The 19,704-nt window shown below is 37.7% G+C and overlaps 1 protein-coding gene across 3 annotated transcripts in view; it reads left to right on the top strand.

Moving 5' to 3' along the window:
* myos.S (myoskeletin S homeolog) overlaps window positions 1-19,001 on the top strand; it is a 41,420-nt gene extending 22,419 nt beyond the window's left edge. For 2 of the 3 annotated variants that reach the window (XM_018228086.2, XM_041571560.1), the window contains exons 2-13: window positions 7,060-7,125; window positions 7,824-7,888; window positions 8,619-8,706; window positions 9,105-9,254; window positions 10,450-10,604; window positions 11,946-12,071; window positions 12,396-12,649; window positions 12,749-12,917; window positions 13,326-13,982; window positions 15,280-15,417; window positions 15,511-15,571; window positions 16,195-19,001. In XM_018228086.2, coding sequence (XP_018083575.1) covers window positions 7,060-7,125; window positions 7,824-7,888; window positions 8,619-8,706; window positions 9,105-9,254; window positions 10,450-10,604; window positions 11,946-12,071; window positions 12,396-12,649; window positions 12,749-12,917; window positions 13,326-13,982; window positions 15,280-15,417; window positions 15,511-15,571; window positions 16,195-16,661 — 2,396 coding nt within the window. In that variant the 3' untranslated portion in view covers window positions 16,662-19,001. The remainder of the gene's footprint in view (window positions 1-7,059; window positions 7,126-7,823; window positions 7,889-8,618; window positions 8,707-9,104; window positions 9,255-10,449; window positions 10,605-11,945; window positions 12,072-12,395; window positions 12,650-12,748; window positions 12,918-13,325; window positions 13,983-15,279; window positions 15,418-15,510; window positions 15,572-16,194) is intronic. The other variant, XM_018228087.2, reaches the window with a different exon arrangement.
* The last annotated feature ends 703 nt before the right edge of the window (window positions 19,002-19,704 follow it).

Raw genomic sequence — 19,704 nt, 5'->3', positions numbered from 1 at the left:
CAGGGCAGATATAAAATTTCATATTTTTTTAATATTGATTGGAGATTGGCCAGTTGATGGACATGTGTGTAGAACAGTACAAGGCTTCATCATATTGACTGTCATGCACAACACAGCACAGCTAAACACATGTAGAAACACAGGGTAGCCTGACACTTGCCTCCCTCACGTTTTTTTCTAATATATCTAAATGATCTGCTTGCTAAAGTGAATGTTTATTGGGCCAGACATTTTCCATATATTCTAATAGATGTGTAAATTAAGGACCATGGACAGTCCCGAACTGTGGATTCTGGCAAATACCAGAGGGGCTGCTGTAAAATGCCATAAACAGTTTCTTTTTATTGCACCTGTGGAAGGGCCTCTGAGCTTGACCATGGGTCATAATGTCATATTATTGGTGTGGAGCTCCTTTCCTACCGATCTTCCCACGATGTTCCATTAGCTAAATTCTAGTCTCCAATAATCTCTGCAGATCAGCTGCTACATTCCTAGGTTCTTAAGCACAGGTTCCACCCAACTGCATGCCATTGTTTTTGCTTTATAGCCATGTATCCATTCATTTTTTTAAAGGAGACATTATACCCTTTGAAATTAGAATTGTGCTTAGAAAAGTAGTGTTTCGGGACAATTTATTGAAAATTACTGCAGAAACCGTAACAATACCTTCCTTCTATTCCACTTCCGGCTCACTGAATTTTTTTGCAGCCGATTTTCATGGAAAAATTTGCAGATATCAAAATTCATAAATTCATTGTGAATCCATGCTGTGCAAAAAAAATTCGTTCATGACTATTATGGACAATAGAAACACCACACCTTCCTCTATACCTGCTAATGGATAATAGCAGCCTCCCTTTCTTGGACTCACCCACTGTCTTCTCACTAACTGACCCTGCCTGTCCTCAATATTGACTTGGCTTGTATATGGGACCAATGTGCTGCTGGTGGTCTAAGCTTTTTATTTGTGTTTATTGGGTCTTTTTGCAGTAAAAGTAAAACACACAGCATAACTTGATCTCAATATACAAAATCTGTTGCTGCACTGATGGCTGCAAAGATTTTTCTACTGATGAGTCACCAACATTGATGTACATTCAGTTTAAGGGGGCCCTGTAATGAGACTATAAAATAATGAATTGTAGATTTTAAAAAATGGCAACTTGTTCAGTTACTTTGCATTTTGCGCATACGCCCTTATATGTTGTAGTAGGGAATTGTAGTTTTGCTACCACTTGAGGGACTACATTTCTAAGTCATTTGCCTAGAATAGAACAATAAGGCATATTCAGCAGTACCATTTGTTGACAAAAAGTGTGAAGAACAACTGTTTCCATTCCCTGTAGTTTATTGGAGTGCACCAGGGCTGCACCCCCCCCCCGACCACTCCAGTACAGTGCATCATAGGGTGTAGCCCAAAACCTCAAGGTTCATTCTTACTTGTAAGTGAGAGCTTAAATCTTTATAGACTTCAGTAGATGGGAGTCAGATTGTGTTGCAGCACATGGGAAGCTTGCACAAACAAGTGTGGTATGAATTACTGGCTCGGCTCTCAGACCTAGTGGGGTAATTAACTGGCATAATAAATCTTTTCCCACCCCTTCTTCTTCACATTTCAATTGATCATAAATGTACTATTAACAAAAAACCCATGTGCCAAAAGAGGCTTCCTGCATTTCTTAGATTATACTAGAGCTAATGCTATCTATCTATCTATCTATCTATCTATCTATCTATATATATATATGAATTTATGTATATATACAGGTATGGGACCTGTTATCCAGAATGCTCGGGACCTGGGGTTTTTCCAGATAACAGATATTTCCGTAATTTGGGTCATCATGCCTTAAGTCTACTAGAAATTAATTTAAACATTAAATAAACCCAATAGGCTGGTTTTGCTTACAATTAGGATTAATTATATCTTAGTTGGGATCAAGTACAAGCTACTGTTTTATTATTACAGAGAAAAAGGAAATCATTTTTAAAAATTTGGATTATTTGGATAAAATGGAGTCTATGGGAGCCAGCCATTACGTAATTCAAAGGTTTCTGGATATTGAGTTTCCGGATAAGGGATCCTATACCTGTGTGTGTGTGTGTATATATATATATATATATATATATATATATATATATATATATATATATATAGAGTTCAAAGTGGACCAGCACACCACTTGATAAAGGCCCTAATGTGGGCCGAAACGTTGGACACTAAAGTGATGTTGGAATAAACCTTTTTTTGATTGAAAATTTGGTGTGCTGGTCCACTTTGAACTCTATATACTACGATTGACCAAGCACCCACCCTCGACAACCAGGAAGGAGTGCAGGTACTTTATGAATATTTATATATATATATATATATATAGGTAATGTGGGGTGACGGCACACCAAACAAAAGCAGCAACACGTTTCTAGAAGAAAAATAGGAGGTTTATTGGACTGAACCAACGTTTCAGTTCCTCACAGGAACTTTCATCAGGGAGTGAAAAGCTTAGTGCACAGTGAGACGCTTAAATTGTGAATAAGGCGCCAAAATTGGTTGCTAAGCAACCCTAGTAACAGTGTAAACAAGCAGTGATCGTGACACCTAGACGTGAAGCACAATAATTTTGTTTTTATTGTGCTTCACGTCTAGGTGTCACGATCACTGCTTAGCAACCAATTTTGGCGCCTTATTCACAATTTAAGCGTCTCACTGTGCACTAAGCTTTTCACTCCCTGATGAAAGTTCCTGTGAGTAACTGAAACGTTGGTTCAGTCCAATAAACCTCCTATTTTTCTTCTAGAAACGTGTTGCTGCTTTTGTTTGGTGTGCCGTCACCCCACATTACCTATTGAAGCCTTTTTTCGACTGGCACCCGATCTGTAATTACTGCTGGGGGTGTGCGTTCCGTATCTCGCTCTATATATATATATATATATATGCCATTTATTGTATTTTTTCTTTTGTGCTTGCAGTAAATTATTTTATCATGCTTACGGTATCGTATTTTTATAAACCAGTAGCATAATTAGAAGTTAATGAACACTTCCGATTTTTTTAATTCTATATATTGACTAGGGATGCACCGAATCCACTATTTTGGATTCGGCCGAACCCCCGAATCCTTCGCGAAAGATTCGGCCGAATACCGAACCGCATCCTAATTTGCATATGCAACAACAAACATTTTTTACTTCCTTGTTTTGCGACAAAAAGTCACGCAATTTCCCTCCCCGCCACTAATTTGCATATGCAGAAGGATTCGGCCGAATCCGAATCCTGCAGAAAAAGCCAGAACCCTGGCCGAATCCTGTACCGAATCCTGGATTTGGTGCATCCCTAATATTGACACATGATTAATTACCCGACCGGATCTTATATACACCTGGACCTTAAACAACTACTCCTGTCTCTATTGTCAATCTCCTGGTAAGCATATGGGAATGATCTATCCACAGGGGGTTTGCCCGGCCTGCATAGAGAATTTCAAATACATGAATCCTTCAAACCTTTTACCTGCACTGGGAAATGTCCCAGCCTGAATCCATTTAATGATGCTTATTATGTACTTTCTTTAATGGTGTATCTCAGCAACCATGTCCATTGTACTGAACACAGCTATGGAACATGTCTTCCAGAATGTTCAGGACCTGGGGTTTTCTGGATAACAGATCACCACCTGTTTATTTATTAATTCTACTAGATAATCATTTAAACATTAAATAAACCCAATAGGATTGTTTTGCCTCCACCAAGGATTAATTTTATCTTAGTTTGGATCAAATACATGGTACTGTTTTATTATTACAGAGAAAAGGGTAATCATTTTTTTTTTGGATCTTTTTGGATAACAGGTTTCCTGATAACAGGTCCCATATCTGTTTCTGCAAAATGTTGCCATAATGCATGAAGAAAAGCCTCTCCATCTGCACTTCAGATGCATACATTAAGCTGGGGAAATATTTTATATTGGTACTTGTGAACATGCTGCACTCACTCACATTACTCAGCATAGTAGACTGCACTATTTTACTGTGATTCTTCTAATTCAATGCTTACAGAAAACCCAATGTGTAGTGCCTAAGGTTTGAGTAGGGCTGTAGGGCTGCACGGTGGTTTTGCCATGGGGGCCTGACCATAGTGTGTGTGATTGGGACCTTAGATTGCAAACTCCACTGGGGCAAGGACTAATGAACAATCACTTTTTATATAAAGTGCTGCATACAAATGTCAGTGTTATATATATATATATATATATATATATATATATATATATATATATATATATATATATATATATATATATATATATATATATATGACAGATAATAATACTGTTTTTTGTTTTTAATTGCTCTGTGTTTTGGAGGGGAGTGATGAGAAAGGGAGTGTGTTGTCAGATATGCCCTCTCAGATTACTGAAATAAATAGAACTAGCCGTCATTTAAAATCATTCAGCTGCCCAGCACAAACATCAGCCAGGAACAACTGCTCGAAGCATGAAACCGCCCCCGAAATAGAACATGAGCCACTGTTAGTATGTCCCCTCCTGCCTCCCATGTCATCCCAGACCTATAGAAAAATGCTACAGCGAAACCCAACGAGGCAGTGGTGGCAAAGGAACTTTAAAAGAACATCTGGGTTGTTACTTGTGGTATATCCATTGGCAGCAAAAATGGTCTCACTGCATTTGGGAATAAGGTTTCAAAGGCCACACTTGCACCCCAAGGGGGTTAAAGTACAGGTTTCCCTTGTATTGGTAAAGCCTTATATTGCCTGAACCACTTTACTTTGAATTAGGGATGCAACGAATCCAGGATTAGGTTTGAGATTCGGCCTTTTTCAGCAAGATTCAGATTCAGGCGAATCCTTGTGTCTGGCCGAACCAAATCGGAATTTGCATATGCAAATTAGGGACGGGAAGGAAAATGACTTGACTTTTCATCACAAAATAAGGAATTAAAAAAAAAATGTCCCACTTTTTCTCCTTCCTGCCACTAATTTGCATATTCAAATTAGGATTCGGATTCGGGGATTCGGTGCATCCCTACTTTGAGTGATATCAAGAAGAATATTTAGTGGAACTATATACATAAAACACAGGTTCTATCTTCACTGGATGGTAAAAAAAAACATTGTGAAATTATTTTAATTTTTTACATAAAGTGATTTGTCTTTGTAAAATGCTCAGCTGCACAGTGGAGGGGTGTTTCCAAAATCTTATATTTATTGTATAGGAAAAAAATTCTCTAGACAGAACCTTTCTTTCTTTGGAGACCTTTGGGGCCCACTTGACAAACAGCATCATATTAATTTTGGTTATTATTACTGCTGAATATCACAGAAAATGGCCCATTTACCAAACAGTAAAAAACAACAGCAAGTCTCCCCCAGGTATCTGTACTTGACACATGCCTATGGCACTAGCCAAGTCCACACTTCAAAGCTGCCTGTCTGAATCATGGTCCGCCATATCAAAATTTTGTCCCTGATGTCCCTCCATAAACGTTATTGTTTCTTCTCCCCTACGTCACCTGCCCGGCATCCTGACTATATAGAAGTTGGCAACCCTAAGTATAAGTAGCAGTGGGAGTAATGAGGGGCAAATACATTTGGCAGGTGCAAATTTGCAGCAAATTTCCACTTTTCTCTGCCAGCGAATAAATTCGAAACTGTGGCAGAATAGTCACAAAATTATTTGGACATCCATTGACTTGAATGCATTTGGACAAAATAGGTGCACATATAAAAATTTACGCGGGCGTCAAAATTAATGCGCGCCCACTGACTTCAATACATTTCGCGAATATTTGCCGTTTTGCGAATTTCGTGGCAAATTCGCAAATTTTCCAGGGAAGCGAAAAGGGACAAATTTGCCAATCACTAAGTGGGAGTAATGGCAGTACTACTGTGGTTGGCAGACTTGAAGAATGTAGAAGAAAAGTTAATTTATAGCATCAGCAACGACAGCTGAAAGATTTACATTAAAGGGCATGTAAAAACTAAAATGGAATAAGGTTAGAAATGCTGTATTTGGTATACTAGATATAAACATGAACTTACTGCACCACAAGTCTAATCAAACAAATAATTTATGCTTTCAAAGTTGGCTACAGGGGGTCACCATCTTGTAACTTTGTTAAACATCTTTGCAAGACTAAGACTGTGCACATGCTCAGTGTGGTCTGGGCTGCTTAGGGATCATCATAAACAAAACTGCTTGAGTTCTGCATGGCTGGGAAGTAAGGCGGGGGCTCCCCCTGCTGTTCATAAGTATGATTGTTTCCCTGCTCAGCAGTTAGGCACCGTCTGACAATTCCTATCCACAGCAGTAAATGAAGGGAGAATTTCACTGGATACAGTCAGGTTTCTTATAAAAACGGTACACATTTTTTAATTAAAGTATATTGGAGATAGTTTTCTTTTTCATTAAAGAAAGTAAAAATGTGATTTTATTTATTTGCCTTTAATAGGGCAGAAAAGGCTATATTGCTACATTTCCATGTGCATTATGGGGGTTATTTACTAAACTCCAAATGCGAAAATCATGAAAAAATTTTGATTTTTTTTTTAATAAACTCTGACTTTTAAAAAAATCACAAATTTTTCGGAATGTATTAAACCAGAGGGTGGGAAAAGTCTGAATCTGAAAATCCGGCATCTCAGACCTGTTGAGGTTGCATATAAGTCAATGGGAGAAGTCCCAATGATCTTTTGATGTGCGCTGGGTTTTTGGCAATAGCCCGAAGTTTTTCGGCAAAATTCTGAGTTTTCGAGTGAAAAATCCGAAAAAAATGTGAAAATCTGATTTTTGCGATTTTTTTCCGCAAACAAAATTTTCAGGAAAGTGTTTTAATAAATAAGCCCAAAAAACCTGTGCGGATTTGGTCAGAGTTTTTTTCAGAAAATATTGAGATAAATTCGGACTTTGATAAATAACTCACTTGTGTCATTTATTTCCTGTAATGTTATCTATCAGTGGGGGAATACATTCACTGTTCACCAAAGTATTTGCTCCAAACTTAGAGTCGTTCTATTTATTCAAACTGCAATTCTCTTTCCAGTGCTTCAGCTGAGAATGCAGCATCGGCGATCTCAAGAACAAATGTCTGAGCGCAACCTGATCCCATGTAAGTTATTATTATTAGTTGCAGTCTTTAGGAACACATTATACATTGCCCATCTGGTGAGCTGCTAATCCAAAGATTTTTAAATATGTGTTTTTATTGGAGACTGATTATAAAAATTAGATCCTTAAAGGTCATTTTGAAAATGAAAATCAATAGAATGGGGCACATGTATAGTAAGAATAGTTCATATTAATGTCACATGTTGCCTTTTTATGCCTTCATTCCCCCATCCTAGGGATTGAATGTGGGGGTTCTAGATAAAGACCAGGTGGAACCTGGAATGGGAGTATGGTTTGTTGTCACCTAACAAAACCATTGCACTTCTATTTTATTTGCATATTTGCAGTCAATGAAAGTCTTATTTTAGCATCTCTAGAGGGTATAGAGAGTGTGGGTCTCAGAATACCATAACATTATAAGAAGGTGTTAATGTTTCTTGATCGAAGGTACAGTATATGTATCTTTAATTATTTTGTTTATTTTAATCTTGATCAGCCATAGATACCTGTTACTTAACCTTGGTCTCCAAATGTTGGGATACAACAATAATTCTTCAACCTTTAATGAAGCATTTAAGCAAGTTGTGAACATGTGAAGGCCTAAAGTTAAGAAACAGGACCATAGACAGAAAGAAAGATAGACAAGCATAAACAGTACCCCCCAAAGAAAATTAAATAAGGTTTATTTGATTATTGCAGCCCCAGTGGTCAATAAAAAACCTGCACCTTTCCCAGAACAAAATGGAAATTTGGGACAAAACAAAGTAAGTATGTCACATTATCTATAGATAATTTAATTGAGTCTTATTATTTCTATACACTTTCTCATTTCTTGGCAACTGGGCAGTGACCCATAGCAACCAGCCGTCATTAGCCATATTCAGAAAGCTTTGTTCATATCTCCTGTTTTTCAACCACTATAGCTAAGATTTAATTGGGCTGCTATGAGTAAACTGTCGTCAGGGCCAGATTTACATAATGGGCTCCCCCTAGTCCCGCTGCCATTCGTCGCCCCCATCCCCTCCTGTTTATTCAAACAAATTTACATCATCTGGACCAGAGTAATGGGGATTGGTACAAGGGTAATTTTAAAAACTATTGTATCTCCTGTGCATCCCCAGAGTGTTTCTGAATCAATGTGGGATGTGCTTGGGCAGCATTCCGCCCCTAAAATTCAGCTGCCCTAGGCCCAGGCCTTGGTGGCCTTTCCAAAAATCCGGCCCTGACTATCCTTGTGCAATGTGATACTTATATTACATAACACGTATCAATAACTATTTTATTCAAATTTTAGTTGCATTCTGAATCAATTACAGACCATAACTTTAATGGACTATAGTGGGGTCCCTAAAGTCCAGCCCGATTTTAGTTTTATTCCAATTTCATTAAATGCATCCTGCACTTGGCTCATCTTATAACCTACATCTTTTACTATCAGGAATATAAAGATATTGGAGCAATGAATTCACAGAATTGTTTCTTTATCTTTCATAGACTGAAGACTTCATGAGAATCAAGGGCCAGAACAAGCTCCACAACAAGCTCCACAAAGTGGCAGCTTCGAAGATGCATTTTCCTGAAGGTTGGATATCTTTTTGTCTCTCTTGGGTGGTTGGTGTGTTGCAGAGGAAATTAGTTCAGAGATTCACCCACCTTACATTCCATCTAAAATATATTTTGGCACCTCTTCACTTTCCAGTAATTGCAATTAGGAATAGCTACTAGTAGTCATCTAATTTATTATGGTCAAAGCAAGGTTTAGATACAGGGCTACCTTATGCAAGTGTGCTCCAGCACCATGTGTTTCATGCCCATACATGGGCAAAGCCTACAAACTAATGCATGCAACACTAATATAAATGGGTGCAAGTACACAATGAATGGCAATTTGCAATCATGCACCATTTTAGAAGTTAGTAATACACCTAAGCAATTGCATACTTGCAATTTAACAAATTTACTACTTTTCGTTGTATTTAGATGCACTAGTTGAGTCTGATGAACTTAAAGAGAAAAAAGCTCGCTTGGCTGAAGATCTGAATGAAAGGATCCTTCATCGACCTGGACCTTTAGAACTAGTGAAGAAGAATATACTTCCACTAGCTACTGGCATTAAGGAAGGAATGAAGGGTGAGATAGCAGTGCTAATAAATATAGCTTGAGATGGACATCTAGACTAAGGGGCAGATTTATTAAGGGTCGAATTTCCAGTCATGGGAGTTATTTAAAAATCCCATGAACTCCCATGAACTTGAAATCCGACCACCTGCATTTTATTAAAAAAATCAAATGTTTTGAACTTGGGTGCATAGGGTCGACCCTGAAACTCGAATAGAATTGGAAATGAATTTGAATAGAATTTGAATCGAATTTGAAACAAAATAGTTTCGAGTTACCTCTTGAATTCTTGAATGTCAGGAAGGCTGCAAACAACTCCAAATTTATCCCAGGACATCCTCAAAAAAAACAAAAAAACAGCAATTCTGCCAGTTTAAGATGGTGAATAGTTGAATTTGAGTTCTTAAAAGGCCAGTTTATGATACATTTTGAAAATCAAATAAGAATTTTTTTGAAAAACTCGAATTGAATTTTAGCAATTCCCTAGTTGAATTTGACATGAAAAAGTCAAAAATTCAAAGTTCAAAATTTGAATTCAAAAATTAGAATTTTCACTTTGAACCTTGATAATCTGCCCTAAATGTACATTTAACTGAATATCTTTCTAGAGGCAAGCGTTATTGGCATAGACTAATAGAATGATTTGGAAATAGTTCTCCTTTAGAGAGAGAGAGAGAGAGAGAGAGAGAGAGAGAGAGAGAGAGAGAGAGAGAGAGAGAGAGAGAGAGAGAGAGAGAGAGAGAGAATTCATTTTATTAATTAAAACAAGAACTGTAAAAAAAATTTAACAACATTTCCCATGCTTAATATTGCTAATTGTATAGAATATAGATATATTAAATAGATATAATATAGGATAATGCTTTGAATGGTGCTGCACATTTTCAGGGTCTCATAGCATTATTAAATGCATTATTAAATAGGACATATTTTGAGAATAGGTTTGGACTGGCCTGACAGAGTACCAGAAACTCTCCATAGTTGTCCCAGGCCTAGTGGGCCCCAGTCTGGGAAACTTAGCACCATCCCTTTTTTATTGCCACCATAAGCCCATATACCATTTTGTTTCTACTGAATATGCTTTAAAGTGAATGCAATGTTAAAACTGAAATAAGTTCATTCTAGATTACATTATATACTGTACTAATATATTATACGTGAGTACATACCTTAGCTGAAGAATCCATAATCTACTGTATCTCTGTAGACCAGATCCAGAGCTCACCATCCTCCGATGCATTCTCATTTGAGGACGACATCAGCAGCTCCTCCTCATCTTCTACTTCTTCATCACCTCGCTTTGCACCTTCCCCTGGTCTTTCAGTGAACCTCTCCCCAACATCTACCAACACTGTGTTCCAGGTACAGTATGGCCAATTCATGATGGATTCTTGTCATTCAACAATTAAATGTGAAAAGTTCCTCATCATGATACATGATGCATAGGCAATATTACTAATGGATACTCATTTTACATATGTCCCAGATAATATAAATCCAGCTTGGGTAGTAGTCATTACCAGATCTCCTTAGAATCTCAATTAAAATAAAGGGCACTGACACACAACTTGAAAATGTATATGTCTATATGTTGAGAATGTGGGTAATGTTGAACTCATTAACCGGAGGCATAACCATAGCAAAATATAGACTCTGGCATAATGATGAGTGGGGTATCAGCTTTACATTAAACCTGTTAAATGTATAGAGTGAGTTTCATACAGAGGCCCAGCCATATGAACTCTTTCATTTGATACCTTCCTAGTGCATTTGGCTGTGTGTCAGAATCAAGTCCCTCCAGTAACTTTTAGTTTCTTTTTCAAAAAATAACATTCATAATCTGGTAATAACAACTGATAATAATAATAACTATACCTCCATAATAATGCAATAATAATATAAATAACATTCATAGAAATAGCATAGAAATAAACTCATACTATTGTTACATTCATAATAATAACACATATCAATAACATTCATAACAATGTACTGTACAACCACAATACTGAGGAAAGGTTGGAGCACTGCATATACCCCTAGTAAGTTTTCCCTTTAGAGCAGGATACTCAATAAAAAAAACATACACAGGAGGTTCATTTAAAATTAATAGAATTAAAAGATGCCCCATTTTACCCATTCAATTGATAAAAAATTTAATTTGGGATTCCTTTCAGGAGCTGTTGTGTGTATATATATATATATATATATATATATATATATATATATATATATATAGATCTTTATTTATTTATTTAGTGCTACATGTATAAAAGGACTGTGCAATTTATTATTGAAAATATACATATACAAAAGCTTTGTGCAAAGGCCCTAATACCCATTTACTTTTTCTACCATTCTCACTTCCCTAATTAAAATTCAACCACACTTGGGCTCATTATCAACACTGGGTACATTTGCCCATGGGCAGTTACCTATAGCAACCAATCAATGATTCACTTTTTAAAGCCAGCTGCAAGTAGAACGATGAAAGCAGCAATTTGATTGGTTGCCACGAGTTACTGCCTATGGGCAAATTTGCCCAGTGCTGATAAATGACCCTCACTGTTCCCGTTTAAAATTAATTATATATTAATAATAATATTGTATGTGCTAGTTTTTCATATGAAGTATTTGTATTACCTGCTATTATCAGCAATCAGGAGTGATTCCAAACTCAGAATTTATATTGTACTATTCCAGCTGGATCTTCCCCAAATAATTGAGGTCAACCAGCCAAATGTGAGAAAAGTAACGGAGGCTGAGACTTTGGCAACCAGTAGGCCAGCCACCCATAACCCCATCCAGACTTCATCTGTTGTGCCTAAGGTAACTGCTCTTCTACTTTTGTTAATATTATGACTGCAAGATTAAACAGCTTCCATGTAAATAAAAGCTTTGTGGTGCTTAGCTAATTTGTGCTACTCAATCTAATGGGGGAAGCTAAATTGATTACAAAATGTTGAGTGGTAGTAATGACCTTGGTCCCCCTCCCCAAGATTTTTATTCCCAGGATTTTCAATATTGAAAAACAGTTTTTTATATTTTGCAATTTTTTTAATGGATCATAAAAATGGCTTGCTCTGTAACATTAAACGAATCTTAAACAGTTGCTTAAAATGGTTTTGTTGTTAATTGCTTGCCCACTTTTAGGTCACGGTTAAGTCTTCTGATGTGGGAAAGATCCAAAGGCCAAAAAAGCCAAAAGATACCAAGCCAAAGGTAAAGAAGTTAAAGTATCACCAATACATTCCACCAGATCAGAAGGCTGAGAAGGCGCCTGCCGCAATGGATGCGGCGTATTCCCGATTGCTGCAACAGCAACAGATCTTCTTGCAACTGCAAATCCTCAATCAACAGCAAAACCCAACTTTCTGTGTCCAAACTGTTCACCCCTTAACCACAAGGTATTTCCTCATCCTGGGTACTTTATTGAGAACTACACACAACCTTTCATGTGAACGCCATCTAGAAGTAACCAATCTGTCCTTTTCCATTCTTTACAGCATCCCACCAGATCAAGTGATTAGTTTTACAGGAGCACCACCACCCAGTGCCCCCGCAATTAATCTCTCACCGTCACCAGGTACAGCGGCTGTAACAGCTGCCCCTACTTCAACGGTGTCATCCCCTCTCAAACCAGAGCTGCTACCGGCAAACATTGATGACCTTACAGTGAGTATATAAAAACAAATCTAAGAGCTTTAAAGTATACCGCTGCTTACGTTGATGCATAAGTCAAACTTTTGGAAGTAAGAGTTAGAACTGATTGTCGAAGAAAGTGTGACAAAGGACAAATACACTCAGAATAGGGTATATCAACGCAGCCTCAAAAGCAAAATGCTAATAATATTGATACACACAAAATACACCATACACTCAAGTTGGTGCCAAAAAATCTTTTTTGTAATTAGCTTTTAAATTTGGAATTTGGAAAGGGACAGACTGTTATGAATAGTTATATTTATTTTAAACTCTTTCCTTGGCATTTACAAATAAAAAACTCTTTGAGAATGTACAATTCGAGACCTTGTTCTGTTGGTTCATGCAAACTGAATAGCAATGGCGGTTTTATGTCAACAGGTATCAGAACTCCGTCAGCATTTACGCAAACGAGGGCTTCCAGTCTCAGGCACAAAACCAGCCTTATTGGAAAGACTAAGGCCCTATCAAATCCCCCGTGCAAAGACCATTCCAGCCCCAATACAAAGTGCAGGTTTGATGACACCTATCATTGAACTATCAGCCTTTCCAAAACCTTCAGCATGTGAAAGCCTTTCTCCCACTCTTTGTACCTTTCGAACGGTGCCATCTCCGCCCACTGGTGAGGTCCCTCAGGAGCCGTCAGAGACATCCTGTAGCATGCCAGAGAGCGCTGAAATCCCTGCAACTGTACAGGATAAGGACACACCTATGCAAGATATTGATGATGACCACGTTCTTATGGAAAAGCAGAAGGTAATTGAGAACTTAACTTGGAAATTAAAGCAGGAACAAAAGCAGGCCGATGACCTTAGAGTTGAACTGGAAATGCACAAGCGTTTAAAAAATAGACACAAGAATGAAAAGTTAATATCCAGAGTACACATTAAACAAGAGGTTGATACAACTTCTCCAACGTCCTGCTGTGCAAAAGCACAGGCTGAAGAGACAAAGTTTTTATATGCTATCAGCAATGACAGAACACAACTGAAACCACTGGTCCAGGATCCACAAATTAATGCAAATCTAAATTACATGGTAAGAAAAGAACAAATAGAAAATGTGCATGTTAGTCTCAGACAGCTAGAAGTAACTTTACTAGACCTTCTAAAATGGTTCGTCGGATTTCAGATATTAGTCAGAGTTAGAATTTTCACCTACCAAAATGTTATAACTTTTCCACTTTTCCAAATATAATCATATAGCAAAAATCAATCATTCAAATTTTATAAGTAGCTAATATGGTGCCTCAACAGACAGACATACCCTCTGAAGAAGTGGGTAGCCGGCCATCCCCTCCATTCTCATAATGCAGAGATCAGTAGAGGGTACAATGCTTTAGTGAGGACAACTGCAGCTGTAAGTGCCCAGTTCCTAAGTCATGCATGTGCATATCATTAATCTTTAGCAACCAATTAGTGTTGTCACCTAGCCAGTATTTGACAGACCAAGCTGATAAATCACCAGCTTGGTCTGGGGTCAGAAATTACAAATTTCAAACATACTTTGAATTTCTCCCTTAGCTGACCTCCTCTGCTGCTTGATAACCTTATAAGTGTTCAGTAACTGCACTCATCATAAACCTGTCTCTGCTCTGCCCGTTTGCTTACCCCTACCCAACACATTTTATCAACCTGATGTCACTGCTGTTCCCTCACCGGCTTCAAAAATGGTGGAAACCCTAAAGCCAAATAATTTCATGCTAACAAGTGAATGAAAACAACCAGGGTATGCACAATATTCCATATTGTTCAGTATGCCTGTACCATTATTATAGTTTTAAACAGCAACCCTCCATATACAATAAATACGGTCAGAAGAAGCTAAACATACAGCCAAACTCTCTGACATTTACTTGACTACTTATTTACTACAATATACTCTGCTCCAATGTCTCAAAGTTTAGAAATCTCCCAAGTACATATCATACCTATAGAGCATTTTTATCTTCACTCTCAGATTAGCACTGTTCACATTCACCATTCATTATAGAATTCTATAACAAGGAGTAGTTAGACTGGAGGTATCAGGAGATATTAGAAAAGAGCTACTGCCAAGAACATTTGGGAGAGAAAGTCTTGGCTGTACTTGTCAACACTCTCAACATTTCTACAGGTATGTAAGGAGAGAAAGGACTTAAACAATTTCATATTATTATTAGTGTTTAATTGAAGATGTAAAGTATGAATATAATTTATAAGTAGCTTGTTGTGTAGTTAGCCATGCTGTGCATTAAAAACTTTTAGCTTCTGCTTGCATTTTAATTCAAAGAAATATTGATCCAGTTAAACTTTCTTCGCTTCTTAGTTTCAAAAACATTTTTCTTTCTTCTTAGGTTTTCTGCCCCCCTTCTTGTGACTTGATAGGACAAGATTTTGAGCTCCCCATGCAGATTACAGCAAGCCCAGAAAGCCCAGTTCAGAAGCCACGCTCCTTTGAAGAGGAGTTACAGGAAGCCATCCAGAAGGCCCAGGTATGGAGAACACAGATGCAGTGAAATATTAATATCCCCATGATATGAATCCTAGGCACAGATTCAGAATTTTCATGAACTGTTTCTCCACAGATGGCCCTCTGTGAGTCCATTGAGGACATACTGGAAGAGGACGAGCATCTCATGTGCACTGGTAAAGATATTGGCCTTATATAGAATAGCTATGATCTAGAGTGGATATTGTATCCATTGCTACACAACTCTTATTTTTTCCCATACAACATAAAAAAACTAGAATTAAACACAAAAATAATAAAGTGTTACATTTATTCCCCCTGCATTGCTGGGGTTGTAACAGAGAGACTTTTATATTTAAAACTTCTTTTGAATGAGAATCAAAGACCTTCAGCTGTAAAACCAAACTTTGAATCCTAGAATATTGGATCCATGTTGTAAACATTGCCCTTGTATTATTTAGACATTTGTGTACATACCACAGCATACGTTGTGTGTAGACACACATGGAACTTTCAATTTCTTTAGCTTCTGCGCTCAAGAGCAAAACTACAAAGATGAAATTCATCTGTTATCCTTGGGGTTTCAGGCCTATCTTGATGCTAGAAAACCCCAGCAGAAAAGCCTATAGTAGTTGAAATACTTGAGTATAATATATTATTCTCATGTTTTTAATGATGGGGACCTTATTAAACAGTTTTTATTCCCATTTAGTTCATGGCAGTGAAGATTCTGAGAATATATTAGAGCACAATTGTTATAATTTGTCCATTTACATTTTGTATTTTTTTTTTATTTCAGACGAATTAATGCACATCGATCCAATTCCTAACATGATGGAGCACCACTGTTCAGCAGCCCTTGCACCTCAACATGTAAATTTTTCAAAGCCACTTTACTGCTGCAATGATGCACCTCTAGCGGCTTCAGTGATTGCCTCCTCGGGCATTCTTGAATTTCCTGTTTCCGGGCACTATGACCTTCTCTCTGGTCAGGATAATCTTTCTGTTATATTTGCTCCTGATCAGATTGAGATACCTTCTTCACCAGAGCATCAAGAACACGATTCGTCACCTTCCCCTTCATCTACATCTTCATCCTCTGCTCCCTTTGACCCAGCAGATTGGCTGGAAGCTTTGACCTCAGGATCAACTTCCAACTTTGGACCTGGCAGTCCTTTTGGTTCAAGTATATTCTCTACTGACATTTTTGACTCTCCAGATTTAAGTATTAACAGAATGATTGATTTAATGGTGGAGCAGTGGTAACAAACTGAGGACAAAGGAAACACATCCAAACGTATCACCCCAATGAAATAACCAGCAGGAAAGGAAGATAATCTTTCTTTCTGAGAAAAGCTTTTGCTAGCTGGGGATAAGAAAAAGGTGCAATATGCTGCTGAATCCCAGAACACACCATAGGTTGGATTGTGAAGGAGATGGTCACAGATGCTGCACTGCCTTGGCTCTGATACAGAATATAGTTTGTTGAGAGTGGATTCTCTTAATAAATGTACTTTCTTATCAAAGGAAGTATGTCTTGGAAAAGAATCTGTGCCATCAGGAAAAGTGCCTTATCTCTTCTTGTTATGCACTATATACAAACAAAATGGAACACAGTGAAGGATATCTTTTTAATTTGGATTCATGCAAGATAAACCTACCCCCTCCTGGTATATGGAACCCAGTTGTATCCAAAGACTTGAATTCGGTATGCACGTTTAGCAAACTGTCTATAAGATATAAATATGTTGATTGGACATTAAAATCCTTCTTAAAGATGTTTATTCAGATTCTCAATGTCATCGTTCCTCTGCCATCAACACCATATTGATGGTAGTTCACCACACTTGGCTCTATTGCCCTATTGGGGGAATGTATTAAAAGCCATAAATGTAAATTTGCACAAATAAGAACAATTCCCATTTTCCATTAGTTAGTGCACTGCAAATATTACTTGCTTATAGTGCATTTTTATGATGTGCGGGAGGGTTCACAATTTGTTCACATGAAAAAATATTCACATTACATATAAAAAAATTTATTACATTCCCCCATATATGCCTTAGTAACCCCATATATTCTGAATGGCAAAGGAAGCTGAAAAGATATTGTGGTCAAATTCAGTTAATTCTGTATCAGACATGGCCAGAGCTGTCTTTGGGGGGTGCACAAAGGGGTGATGCCTCTGTTTCTGGGGCAGTAGATGGTATGCCCCATTTCTTATAAGGAGCTACAATTATAAGATAGCATACTGAATAAGCCAAGAGCTGAAGGTTATTTGCCCAGCATGTTATCTACACTAAGGGCAGCCCTAGCCATGACTTCAAGGCACTATTTATATGTAAAATGCATACCACTGGTGTTAATATTGTTATGCAGATATACAAAGCAAACCTTTTTAAAATACTTGGTGAACCCTGCTTCAAAATGGGGCAGGTGCACTATTTATTGCAGCTATATAATTTATTTAACGATGGTTCTATACCGTGGTTTGGTAAAGACCACTCCCCTGGGTTATAGATAGGATTATATCCCTAGACAAATTCTTTCTGTGAAATAGTATGACACTATAGTTACCATGCACATTCCGGCTGCAAACTAGAAAGACAAACAAAACACCTCAATATTAAATGGATTTTCTTAATGTCTGCACCTTAAGACTTACTTATCTTCCAAGCAAGGTCTCAAAGAGAGGATCTCTTCCTGTTTTGGCAACCGATGTGCTAAATCGAATTTGGCTGATCCTATTGTCTGCCGGGGGGACCATATCAACATGGAATGCAAACTCCCCGATGGGATATTCATACCTGCCCATGAGATATCTTCCCGATTTTGGCTAGATATCGATGAAACAAGCTGGAGGCCCCTATATACAGGAACATCAGACAGCTTGGTCTGAGGCTCCGAAGGGCTTATGGCCACCTTAAGACACAGCTATTATTTTTACTGATGCACTATATGAGGCTGAGTTATTTTTTATTAATAATAAATCTGGAGTTTAAGGTCTCCAAGTGGAAAAGTGAAAACTCACCACATAAAGGAAGAGGCCCAGGTGCACCGCCCTGAGCCCTCAGCAGCGGACAAGCCGAAAAAACCTTTTGAGCAGGCTCTCAGTGAAGGCAAACTTCCACCCGGCAGGTGAATTCAAAGTGAAGAGAGTTTAATAAACTCTCTTCACTTTGAATTCATCTGCCTGGTGGAAGTTTGCCTTCATTGAGTGCCTGCTCCAATGGTTTTTTTCCAGTTCTTTTTTTAGCTAGTCCATAACATCATACATAAAGATTATACTTTTAGAACAACATTTCTAAAAAAAAAAATGTCTCTGTAATACAAAAAATACATTGAGCTATGCTACCACATTCTAACATTTGGGGAAAAAATACCAAATTGGTCATGTTAAAAATGATAGATGTTTTATTTGGCAAAGCAAGGGGGATATCCATTTCTGATAAATTTGTCCTGAGAATATTATTGTTTGATTTAACGAAAGCAACTAGAAGTTAAAGAAAAACAGCAAATCTGAATAAGGTTATTGGTGCAGAGAAACCCATACTGAATTATATGTTACGTCATAAACACTGAAAATAAATGCCACTATTCAATTGATATAGTTCCTGTTCATGATTATTCTATCCTGTTCTATATGTTAACTCTGGTAGAAATTTTGGCACCGGTTTTGATCAGTTTTGTTAAATAAATTGTTTATCGCCTAACAAAACCAGATCTTAAGCCCTCTACATTCGCAGCTCGATACCTAGCCATTCGCAGAAGCGGGTTCTATGTAGTTTCTTTGTAATTTATAGAGCCATGTATGAAGTCTACAACAACACAGTCTTATAATTTAGAAATGTGAAAATAGGGTTGCCACCTTTCCCCGCTGGGAGTTCCGGGCAGGGAGCAGGCCAATGGTGTCACAGGGCGGGGCAATGGCATTGTGGGCGGGACAGCGACATTGAAAACTGGGGTGTCCGGGTCAAATCGAACAAGTGGCAACCCTACTTTGAAAAACCTAATCCATTTTTAGCCACCGGTATGTTTATATAGTAGTATAGTATTGTAACTTCTGTTGCAAGATTGCATGCAAAAATCCAAACTATTGAATTTTTTTGGATTAACATTTTTCCCCAGACATTTGAGGGCCATGGAACATTCATTTTAGGGTGGGCTCATGTGCAGGACATTATAGGATCTCTTTTGTCTTGGACACAAAAAGTGGCCAATTCAAGCATTTGTACCAACATCTCTAATAAACACGTCCCTATGACTTTAACGTACCCGCCCTATTCAAATTGATCTAAGCGTAAGAGGA

Source organism: Xenopus laevis, chromosome 7S, assembly GCF_017654675.1.
Source record: "Xenopus laevis strain J_2021 chromosome 7S, Xenopus_laevis_v10.1, whole genome shotgun sequence".
Classification (NCBI taxonomy): Eukaryota; Metazoa; Chordata; class Amphibia; order Anura; family Pipidae; genus Xenopus; species Xenopus laevis.
This window is presented reverse-complemented; position numbering and strand designations above follow the sequence as displayed.